General features: G+C 34.7%; 2 protein-coding genes and 1 pseudogene across 6 annotated transcripts; 1 reads left to right on the top strand and 2 right to left on the bottom strand.

The window, feature by feature from the left end:
• Positions 1-392: 392 nt before the first annotated feature.
• On the bottom strand, positions 393-1960 carry LOC130949139 (uncharacterized). Its single transcript, XM_057877948.1, has 3 exons — positions 1704-1960; positions 1259-1617; positions 393-1132 (listed from the first exon to the last, which is right to left on the bottom strand). The coding sequence occupies exons 1-3, from the start codon at positions 1958-1960 to the stop codon at positions 393-395; spliced, it is 1356 nt and encodes a 451-aa protein (XP_057733931.1).
• A 1628-nt stretch (positions 1961-3588) lies between these two features.
• LOC130947538 (NADH dehydrogenase [ubiquinone] 1 alpha subcomplex subunit 2-like) lies at positions 3589-5912 on the bottom strand (annotated as a pseudogene).
• A 1593-nt stretch (positions 5913-7505) lies between these two features.
• LOC130951916 (NADH dehydrogenase [ubiquinone] 1 alpha subcomplex subunit 2-like) lies at positions 7506-11614 on the top strand. 5 transcript variants are annotated; one of them, XM_057880664.1, is made up of 4 exons: positions 7506-7695; positions 8754-8841; positions 8974-9080; positions 11097-11614. In XM_057880664.1, the coding sequence occupies exons 2-4, from the start codon at positions 8756-8758 to the stop codon at positions 11198-11200; spliced, it is 297 nt and encodes a 98-aa protein (XP_057736647.1). In that variant the 5' UTR covers positions 7506-7695; positions 8754-8755; the 3' UTR covers positions 11201-11614. The 5 variants fall into 5 exon arrangements, with proteins under 5 accessions (XP_057736647.1, XP_057736650.1, XP_057736646.1 ...); XM_057880667.1 differs by having other exon boundaries at positions 7583-7695; positions 8750-8841; XM_057880663.1 differs by lacking the exon at positions 7506-7695 and adding an exon at positions 7721-7804 and having other exon boundaries at positions 8750-8841.
• The last annotated feature ends 475 nt before the right edge of the window (positions 11615-12089 follow it).

Below are 12089 nucleotides of genomic sequence, written 5' to 3'. Positions count from 1 at the left end.
CCTAACTGAGATTTACAAGGTGACCATAGCTTGCTTCATACCAACAATCTCTGTGGGATCGACCCTTACTCACGTAAGGTTTATTACTTGGACGACCCAGTACACTTGCTGGTTAGTTGAACGGAGTTGTGAATTCAAATAGAGCCAATTATCAAATTTCATACAAGTACAAAGACAATGGATCACAATTTCGTCCACCAGTGACTTTCAGACTTGACACAACGGCCGACATGGGAGTTCGTGGAGGAGCTCCTAGGAGTCAGACCGCCCCTTCTAGCGCAACAGGGTGCGCAAAGGAAGGAGTCAAGACCTAGTTTAGAGACCGGGTCTGGTAGATGCCAGCCATCACCGATCCGGCCACCCTTCAACAGTACACCAAGTGCTATATCATACTACTGATCGGTAGATACTTGATGACCGACAAGTCCAACAATCAGGTGCACATCAGGTGGTTGCCATTGTTGGCGGACTTTAGGAGGTGCAGCGGTCTTTTGTGGGGGTCCGCTGTGCTTGCATAGACGTACCATTCCTTGTGCCATGCAGCACATCGTGATACGACGGACATCGCCGGCTGTACACCGCTTCTTACGGACGAACAACTGCTGCAACCTCTCGTAGGTGCATCTCACTATAGCTGAAATGGGTAGATACATTGTTCCCTTCAGCACTGCATTGATGCACTTGGAAAGGCTCGTTGTCATGTGACCACACCGACGTCCACCATCACAATGTTGCAGCCATATTTCCTTCTTAAATCTCCCGACCCAGTCAGCCATCTCACGCGATAAGATCCTCAGAGCATCCATGTACCACTTGTAGCCAGTACTGCTAGGACTATAGGCATCATTAATGAGATATCGCTTGCACTCAGCTGACTTGAACTGGGACATGAAGTTTGCAGCCATATGCCTAACACAATATGCATGAAACGCCCTAGGAGGCTTCCATAGGCTATCATCCACTCTAAGCGCAGCCTTGATTGCTTGGAATCTATCAGATATAATAAGAAGCCCTTCCTGCGGTATGACATGGCGCCTCAGATTGGATAGAAATAACGACCATGATTCCATACTCTCAGACTCAACAATGGCGAAAGCCACTGGTAGGATATTGTTGTTACCGTCTTGGACAACTGCAATTAGCAACATCGCTCCATACTTACCGTACAAATGCGTGCCGTCTACTGAGATAAAGGGATTGCAATGCTTGAACGCTTCAATGCATGGAGGGTACAACCAGAAAACCTTGTCAAACTAACTGCAGTCCGGAACCATCACGTGTCCATCATGGTATGGCACAGCACTCAAGTCACATAACGTGCCTAGACAACAACTCTGCAATGCTTGGAGCAACCGTGGCACCCTATTGTGTGACTCCTCCCAATCACCATATATCTGTGTAATTGTCTTTGTTTTGCCATCCATACCTTCTTGTACGGCGGCTTGAAGTGATAGCTTTGTCTCAGTGTACTTTGTAGAACAAGGATAAAAACTGATGGACTTGACTGTATGAGCGGCAAGATGAGGCTGCATATGAGATGACTGTCCAACTGCTGATAATCCTGCGACATGGTGGGGGGCTAGACACGTATGCAGTCTGCCAAATTTATGCACCTCCCTAAAGTTTTTAAGTATCATCAAATTAAAATCTAACCAAAATGACAACAGCGATTTTAAAGACGAGCTAAAATCCTGAACACTCACCAATATCCGAGATTCTGTCGGAAGGTGACCCGGAGGGTCCAAGGACAACCGTACGTGAAATGCCTGCATCGTACGTGGTACTTCATCCGGTCCGACTCAACTACCCGATACTTTGTGCTTCGCCGAATGCTGTAATTCTTCACACCTTGCAGTACTGCCTCTCTACTCCTGAATCTATAACCAACCCTAAACTCCACACTACCATCCGTGTTGTAATCCTCAGCCCCCGTGTTCGAGTACGGAGTTTTCTCATACATCGCATTCAAGTCCAATGTGTGGTAGTAGCTGGGCACAAATGATAACTCCGGGATTGGTTTGGGAGTTGGCAACAAGTATCGACGTAATCCCCCAACGGGAGTCTTTGGTATGAACTCATCTTCATCATCACCCACAGATGAACCACTTCCGTCACTATCGGCAACGTAGTCATCATCCGATCCTCACCCTTAACTTCCATGTCCTGCACCGGACTTGCATAGTGCAACGGACGTGGTGCGAGAGGAGGGTCATTCGGTAAAGTCTGAGGTACCACTACCGCCCCCACCAATGTTACGAACCTCCGCTGAAAGCTCCATCACTTGTTCAACCATAATTCTCCCGTGCACATCAAACATAAGGCGCACATGCTCGTCGCCATCGAGGCAAAACAGACGAAATCGAAATACCTCATTCCCCATCGATGCTAGCATCCTATACCCGACTCGACCAACCTCTTTTGGCTTCGTACCACCAACGTGCGACAATATCATACTCTTTAGTTCTAACAACGAATCCACTCTTCTACTTCAAAAAAGCGTCAGACTCTCGCACTCAAATATCACCTTGCTGTCACTATGTCTCATCTAACAGTTGGGATAAACCATCGTAACAAAAAAACCACTACTATTAGACATTTTTTCCAAAGCTCTAGGAAGGAAAACGGAAGAGAAGGAATATTTGATAATTTTGTGAAGAATACCAATAGTTTGCTGGTCCTTTTATGGAAGCTAGATGTTTGTCTGTCCTATTATATCTCGTTTATTGTGTCAACGACCTAAACTCAGTCTTATTTGATTTACACTGGCCATATCTCGTTTACACTGTAAACGAGATAAGGCATGTATGACATCATGTTTATAAACATGATAATGAGAGACATGTGCGTACCATATCTTGTAAACGAGATACAATCATACTTATCTCGTTTACACTGTAAACGAGATAAGATTAAATATGAAAAACTGTTAATACTATCAAAACTACATATATCAGTAATTATAATATTTATTTTATTTATTTAAAAAAAATCTAACGAGTATATAATGCTTAATTACTTCTCATAATTTCATATTTGCTTTTAATACAAATATGTATCTAAACTCTAAACTAAATAAATTTCTTTTAAAAAAAAGTCTTAAAAACATTTACTAAATGTAAGTATTTTTTCAACTTAAAATGTATATTTAATGAGTAGTAGCTGGGGACTGATGGGAGTGATGGCTAATGGTGTACAACGATCAATTTTGGAAACTTTATGGCAGAAAAAACTCAAAGGGGAAAACAATACATAAATCGGTTTCTGCCCTTGTTACAGTAAATACAAAACATCTCTGGCAACGCAATCTTTCACCAAGAAATACTATTGATAAGAACCAAAGTCAAAGTGAATAGAATAAATCTGAGTTCTGAATGAATCCCTCAGCAGAGTCATGCAGAACCAGACTTTCAACTTGACATGATCATACTTGAAGTGACTATAAGATGCACATAGAGACCGAATGAAACCAGATAAATTACAATTAGAAATAATGGTAAAACTCTGGTTTATTATAAACCATAAGCAAATGTAATTAGAAGTATAGCATGAGAGCATTATTCCATTCCAAACAGTTCAGAAGCAGCAATATCAAGCTTTCAAAATCTCTCCGGCTTTCACCAGATCTTCAAGTGCCTTGGAGATCTGTGCCTCAAACAAGCCTTCCAATTTGATGCCTTTCTCAACACCAAAGTCTAGCATTAACAAATTGAACAAAGTGAGAGCTCGCCATAAAGAGGTGCTTGTTTCAAAATAATGCAAGAAATAATCAAGATGTTCGATAGACATAGATAGATGAACAATAGATACGCTGAAATATGGAGATTTATTTCTTATACACATTCTCTATGTCAGTGGATTCTTTAAGCACTCTTTAATGCCCTCAAAATCTAGAGAAGAAAAGGGTAGAAAACTGGGAATTTGTTATCTCTATTTCCATGTCACCAATTTTTTCCCAAAGGTATGGTGATGCCTTTGCATGGAATTGCAGGTCTCTTCATAAATTCTAATATCTGGTGCACATTTGGTGGAATGTGGGTAGTTAACCAAGTCATTTTACATAGCAATTATATCAATATCAAATTATTAATTAAGAAAAAAAAAATGAACATAAGCAGGGCCTTAGCAAGAGCAAAAATCGCTCCCTACATTAGGTTCTTGACTTGTATCAAATTTGTTATAAAAACCTATTTTGTTCACATTACATGATGAAGGTTGAAGGATGTCAACCGATATTTAAGAAAAGAATATAATATGATGTTTTCTTTCAATAAATAATCTAAAATTGAACAATAAGGGGTAGTTTTTGTCATTAGGAAGATGTAAACTATGTTTTGTAACAACTGTTTGTTTACCCACAAATTGAGCATCCCAGGGGTTTCAAAAGTCGTAAAACCCAACCCCACAAAATTATTCTCTCAAATGTGGTATATATTTATGTCACAAATGACAGCATCAACCATCGAAATTGAGTTGCAAGAGAAACAGGTCGGTAGGAATGAGGTAACTCACCAAAATGGAAGAGTAAATGAAAGAGCTAGTTAAATATTAACCAAACATGCCACATGATACGGAATATAGCGGTGCAAGGAGAAGTGACCACATGAGCATTTCCAACTAAAAAGAGGCACTTCACTAAAGTGAAGGTATGAGGATGGTGAGACTTCTTTCTTATTTCTGCAATTACCTGATACTATCTATGTACCAAGTTATTAAAATCTTTCATTTGTGTATCAGGTGAAGTTATAGATACCTAGCCATAGACTATTGGGATTCAATTTTAATTGTCAAGTGTGCAGGATGAAGAGTGAATTGTGGGCAAGGCTCTATGGGGATAGATTTAGAAAATAGAAACTAACTCTACCAACTAGACAGAGGAGGCTGAATATTTTAGAAGTGGTAAGGGGAGGGGTATTGAGGGGAATATCTCAGAAGTTAGAAATGAACCAGACTTAGGAGAGTATTAAGTTTCTTGAATACGCAACTATAGAAGAGATTTGGCCTCCAGAAGAGGCATGCACATTTTACTATTCTTGCAATTTCAGTCTAAATTCGAGCATATTTTCTGTGATCTAGTCCTATTATGCCCATGAGTACAAGGTTAGTAAAAGATAATCATTAAAGAAACAATTCATTGACGGTGAATATCATTGCTAATTGTGATTGTAATTGGACTAGTTGGTGTGGATTGATCTTTGTGCAAGACCAGTACAACTAAAACTTTTAGCCTCACTATACATTAAGTGTATAAGCAAGAAAGTTGAGAATTCTTGACTCAGGATAAAAGCGAAAAGTATTGTATATTAATATTTAGTTATGTATATTGTGCCAATGAACAAACGGGGATAGAAGGGCTCATTGATGATGATATAGAACAGAAAAGCATATCAAAGGGTGATAAATTCAAATATAGAGAGAGTTTAATTTTGATGCACTGACAGTGAGTCGTTCACATATCTGTTCTTTTGGAAGACCATTCTTGCGGTCAATATAAAAAGTAGTTATTATTACTGACGTGGTTATGTGATTGGATGCATGTGTAAAACTACTCTACACTATCAAAATTAAATTCAAATAAAAATAAGAAGAAAAAGAATGAGACATTAGAATGATGATACCAAATCTCGCCCATAATTGGGGTTCAGCTCCACTGCATTCGCGGATCAGTATTGGCAATTTTGGGTTCAATGTCTTCAGTTTCTTATAATTCTTTTCCACAAATGTCCTGAAGATAACAAAAAAAAAGAACACTCATTAGTCATTACTACTTAACTATCTACAAGATTTACATAATCAAATCAAGAGATAAGAAAATGTAAATAATATAACCTTGCAGATGAGCTTGCAGGTGATGACTGTCACATCAGAAACCGAAGCTCCCTTATGTTCTTTGAAAGATTTCCTCTCCACGCCATTGATTCCCTACCTCAATTTAATACTTTATTTTCAGATATTTCCTCATCAGCAGGCATCAATAAAAGAAGGTAAAAGTAAAACCCCATACATGTATGCATGTATTCAATGAAATCAAAGCAAAACTAACTGTGAGAAAAACATTAAACTTACTCGTGGTTTTTATAGAAAGCATTCTTTTTGTTTTACAAGCTTCAAATATAAACAGCTCAAATGCTCATCAATAAAAATGAAAATTATGTAAATGTTTTTCCTCTCTAAAATGAATAGTCCAATTGTTAAGTTAAAACTAACACAGGTAGAAGTAACTGCACAAATACAATCCAAAATTTTCAAGAATTTCTGAGTAGTTATTTTACTGATTTTGAATTTTTGGTTAAGCATTTGAGTGCTATACATGTAATTCATAATATTGAAGTAGATATTGATGTAAGTAAAATACTAAATTATATACAATACACAATTTTTTAAATTTTTTTCTAATTTTTTCAATTTTTATTATTTTTTATAAAAATCCGCGGATATCCGCGGAGACCCGGGTCCCCGGCGGATATGGGGACCCCGTTACCCGTCACGGGGACGGGGCGGGGACAGGGACGGATAATGGAGGCGGGGGCGGGGGGTGGGGGGCGGGAGGCGGGGGGCATGTCCCCGCCCCCATGGTGACCCGTTGCCATCCCTAATCATTATTTTGATAAAAAAAATTTAATGAAATAATATTTTTTTATTTTTTAGCATGTTTGATAAATTTTTAGTAGTAAAAATAAAAGTACTAAAAAAATAAAAAATATCTTTTTTGAAAAGCTGTAATTTATATTTTTTAAAAGATTTTTTTTTAAAAAAAATATTTTTTTTATGTAATAAATAAACAAAAAAAATATTTTTATATTGTTATACCCAAACATAATTGATAGATAAAAAGATCTTTTTGCATGAAATATTTAAACATAAAATTATTTTTATTTTTTCATAAAATCTTTTAAAAAAGATAATTTAAAAAAGTCTTTTTTTAAAAACTCATACAAACAAATCCATTGTTTGCATATGTATTTTTCTTTGTTATTCTTGATTTTGTTAGAGCTGGATCTAAAAAAGTTGAAGGTAAAGTCGATAAGGTTGTGTTTGTTTTGGAGAGTGCTAGGTAAACAATAACTATCTTGAACAACATAAACAATCACCAATAAAATAAAAATACACTATACCCTAATTTAATGCTACTAATTAAATTTAAGATTAATTTACTCTTTTAACTCTATTAATTCACATTATTAACACATTATTCAAAAATATTATTCGTTACCTATACTTTTCTGTTTGTTTTTAGGGACAGGACATTGAAATAGAAATTCGGATATATAAATTTGTGTTTGAGGCTCAAAAGTGAATATTCTTTATTATTTTTAATTTTAAAAAATACAATGCATCAATAACAAATTCTGATTATCATATTTCAATAAATAACATATTACACCATTTAAATCGAGACAATATTTGTTTGTAGAAAAGTCAAAATACTCAATAAAAATACAAATATAATCAATTTCGTTTTAGAAAAATCACATAAAAATGCTGTTTATTTTATTTTATACTAATATTTTATTCTATGTTTTTATTTGTTAAATTTACAAAGTTATCATACCAAATATAAATGTCATGGAAATGACAAGTCTACCCTCCTGTTAGCTTTGGTTCTTCACCCAAAAGTGAACCGAACACTCGAACAGTATCCATCACTTCGTGGCTTCTTACGCAACAACGCCATTCAAACTTTGTGATTACATTCAGGTAAACTAATTACACATTAACTGTTCAAAATTTTGGTTTGATTTTCTTATTGTATACATACATGTCTAATCTAAAACCCTCCTTCTTGATACTGATATCAAGTCACAAGGTGGACATTTTCGGAACCTAGAGGATTTGATACGGGGTTTTGCAATATGATAAGAATTAATGTCATTTTCATACTGATTTTCAAAGATTTCTTAGCTATAATTTCTTTATCTGTAATTTTTTTTTGTCTATAATTTTTTCTCATTATAGTTTGTGGAGATGCTGCTTCATTTTATTTTTTCTTCCCTGGATCAGTACATTCCAATTTTTCGCTGTAATTGTTCTTCAAAAATTAGTATTGTGTAGAAGTATCCAATTTTACCTTGGATCTGTTGTTGTAAGTCTTCCCAAGTATTTATGTATTTTTTTATAAAATTTTTATCATGGTTCTTGTTTATGATTTTATTGAATTTCAAGGATATTCTGCAATCAGAGTGTAGGTATAGGGTTGTACTTTTGTAATATGATTGGAATATGCAGTTTGTATTTTCTTCTTTCAAGTTTTTTGAATTCTAGTAAATAAGTGGCCAAATTTTGGGCAGTAGAACTTCTGCTAGATCATATTGCTCAGTATTGCTTGTTTATTGGGAGAAAACTCAATAGTGGTTGGGCTGAAAATGATAATAATCATGAAATCTTAACCCGAGTTTAGTTAGTTGTTGTCTGGGTGAATGCTTGGGGGTTCAGACACTTTAAAATTTTCTTGCTTTTGGAACTTTTGTTTTTGAGATCAGTCTTCATAATATTGGCATGTAGACTTTTATATCTATGTGCAATGAAAGAACATTGCAAGTATGTTTCCAACTTCCAAGTAGTAGAATTTTGTGTATATTTTTGGGGCCTTTTAATTGATTGTCAATTATTTGTAGCTTAGCATTGCAACTTTGGGCAGTTCTGCCTGTATTAGTTTATCTTACATTGTGTTTGCTGAGTTTTAGTTTTATCTCCCTTCTTTATTGCCTCGTGATGAGGAAAAATCTGAAATAAATTATTAAATTGTGCTAAGGAAGCAATGACATGGAGAGGACATATTTCAAAGAACATAAGGGAGCTTAGATTTTTGATGTGCCAGTCGTCACCTGCAAGCTCACCTGCAAGGTTATATTTATATTCACTTTTTTTGGGGGAAAATATCACCGCTTTATTATTTACATATCTTAGTGTGATTTGATTACTTACATCTTATAGATAGGTGAGTATCAATTAATGTTGTTTTTTTCATTATCTTAGGACATTTGTGGAAAAGAACTATAAGGAACTCAAGACTTTGAACCCGAAATTGCCAATACTGATCCGTGAATGCAGTGGAGCGGAACCCCAACTATGGGCAAGATATGGTATCACCATCTAAGTCCCGTTCTTATCTGTTTAATCTGAATTTGTCACCATATTATTAATAAAAATTAATTTTGACTTTTAGAATAATATGTAACATAGCAAGCATATCTAGGATGAAATGAATGAAAACAAATGAAACAGTAGAATCCACATTGAACAGCCTATTACAATTAGCAATGATCTTCATTGTTGCTGATTTCTTCCTTCCATATCATGGGAGACACAATTTTTAAGATTTTGATAGATCAGATGGATTGGATAGCAGCAGAACATTCCGGTGAATGAACTGCCTCCATTTAGTTGGCACTCATGTGGTCATTTCTCCTTGCGTCCCAATTTACGTATCTTGTGATGCGTGGCCTACTTGATTAACTAGCTGTTGGTTTACTCAGCACTCTGGCTGAGTAAGCTCATTCCTGCAAACTGGTTCCCAAGTTGCAAAGTGCCCTCCTTCCTATCATTTGGACATAATGTATAACCACATTTGAGAGAGAATAATTTTATGGGGTGAGTTTTACATCTTTTGAAAACTGAGATGCTCCAATTTTCTGTTGATATAAAACAAAATAAATTTGCATCTTCCTAGTTGCAAAATCTATCCCTGTTCTGAAATTATACATTTTTGCTCAAAGAAAAATACCATATAAACAATTGCTGAAAGAAAATACAATATTGTTTTCTTTTCTTAAATATTGATCAACAACTATAAATCCTTATCCACTATGTGGGTGTCAACTGCATGGATCAGACAGTGCAGTTACACCCTGTCATGAATCATATACGGAATTAGCTTATTTTTGCTTAGATTTCTTCCGATCACCTTATTCATAGTCTCTTTAGGTATTTCTCTGTCCCTAACTAAGGTAGCTATCTCTCATCTTGTCTACCCTTTTGATGGGATGCTTTTCTAGTCTTTATATTTATACACTTGGAAAAGCCTTAAGTGAATAAGGTTTATATTTGGTAGGAGTCAAGAATCTTATGCAGGTTATGATTTCTTTTCTCTTGCTTTAGTATTTGCCTTGTTGATCTTCAACCTCTAGCGCTCTGTGCTGCTGGAACATATTCTAGTGGCTCGTACATACTTGTTCCAAAACAAAATTGATAATCTTAAAAAATTAGTAACATTGAAAGGTCTCCAAATATTGATTCCCTTTGCATCCTTTCAGCAATTTGATTAACAAATTTTTGCTGGGATAAAAAATTTAAGATTACTCATTTGCAGTTTACTTTCACTGCCTTAGCCACTCATGTTCCATATTTTCCCTACTAATGTTCCCGCTTTCTCATTAACTACTCCATCTTTCTTCAGTTGCTTACTGCCTTTTATTCTCACCTCTCATTATTTCTTCTTATTTCTTGCTATTGCATACTAAATTTTTGAAAATGTTTAATCGTACTAAAAGAAGACTATACACAAGGTGGTTAAAGGAGATTGATGTGTAAAAAGTCTCACTATAAATGTGATATAAGGCACAATGACATCATTTGATCCATCTAATTGACCCCACCTAGTGGATAAGACTTTGTTGTTGTTGTTGTACTAAAAGGGGATCTTGACAATAACATCCTAGTTGATATAATTACCATACATTGTCTCCTCGCATTCCACCAAATTGTGCACCACAAATAAGAACTAATGAAGAGTCTGACAATTCAATACAAAGACATCTTGATACCTTGTGTGAATAATAATAATAATAATAATAATAATAATAATAATAATAATAATAACTCAGAAACGGGATAAAGATAACAAATTCCTACCATTATTTACAGATTTTGGAGGACCTTGAAAGAGTGCTTAAGGATTCCACTGACATAAAATGTGTATAAGAAATAAATTCACATATTTCACGTTAATTACACTGCATATTTACTGTCATGATATCAATCATTAGTGAGCCTTTGATACTTTCTTTTAATATGATTTTTTTTTAATTTTTTTTTATTTTGAAATAATTATCTGCGTAGTTGAGCCCTCGTTTCTTTTGTAATTTGTTGCTTTATATTAGATTTTGGTGTTGAGAAAGGAATCAAACTGGAAGGCTTGTCGGAGGCACAGATCTCCAAGGCACTTGAAGATTTGGTGAAAGCTGGAGAGTCCTTGAAAGCCTGATATTGCACCTTCTCAGCCATCTGAAATTGAATAATGCTCTCATGCTGCACTTCTAATTGAAGATTGCATTTGTTTTTTAATAAGCTAGATGTATTCCCTCTTTAAAAGTGTAATGTTATCTGACTCAGTCTGTCTCTCTGTATCTTATAGTCATTTCAAGTATGATCCTGTTCTTGTCAGGAAAAAAAAGAAAAAGAAAAAGAAGGTATCATCCTGTTAGGTTGATAGTCCTGGATTCTGCATGTTGAGCACACCTGTGATGAGAGATTTATTAAGAACTCAGATTTAAATTTTCATGTATTCATTTTGGACTGCATTGCCAAAGAATTTTGGTATTGATCAAGTCAAATAATCTAGTGTAACAAGGCATGGACCAATTTATATTTTTGGGAAAAACATTCTAAATGTTCGCAACTTTTTGTGCAAAATTTTAGTATTGCCTTAAGTCATTTTCTTAATGGTTCGTGTAAACTGCTTTATATTTTGTTTTCTTGGATTTTTTATTTTTTTTCTGTTGGGACTTTTTGACTTGGTTATTTTTATTAACTAATTCCCCTAAACTCCTTCCAAAAAATAAAAAGGTGGAGAGGGGGGATAAAGGAAAAAAAAATCAACTAATGTTTTTTTTTTAAAATATGAGAAAAATTATTCTTAAATATTTTTTATTAAATAGAAAATATTATATTTTTTATTAATTAAAAAAAATAATTCTCTGTTTATTATATTTTTTATATAAATGGTTTAGAATTTAAAATTTGAACTTTATAATTTATAAAAATATATTTAGTTAGATTTAAAAGTTTATATACTATTTGATAAGTGTTTTATTTGTACAGCCACATATTAAAATTTTTTAATATTAAAAAGACCTATCTTTCTTCAACTAATT

Source organism: Arachis stenosperma, chromosome 9 (assembly GCF_014773155.1).
Source record: "Arachis stenosperma cultivar V10309 chromosome 9, arast.V10309.gnm1.PFL2, whole genome shotgun sequence".
In the NCBI taxonomy this organism is placed as follows: Eukaryota; Viridiplantae; Streptophyta; class Magnoliopsida; order Fabales; family Fabaceae; genus Arachis; species Arachis stenosperma.
Note: the sequence above shows the minus strand (reverse complement) of the source record. Positions and strands in the feature narration are given on the sequence as shown.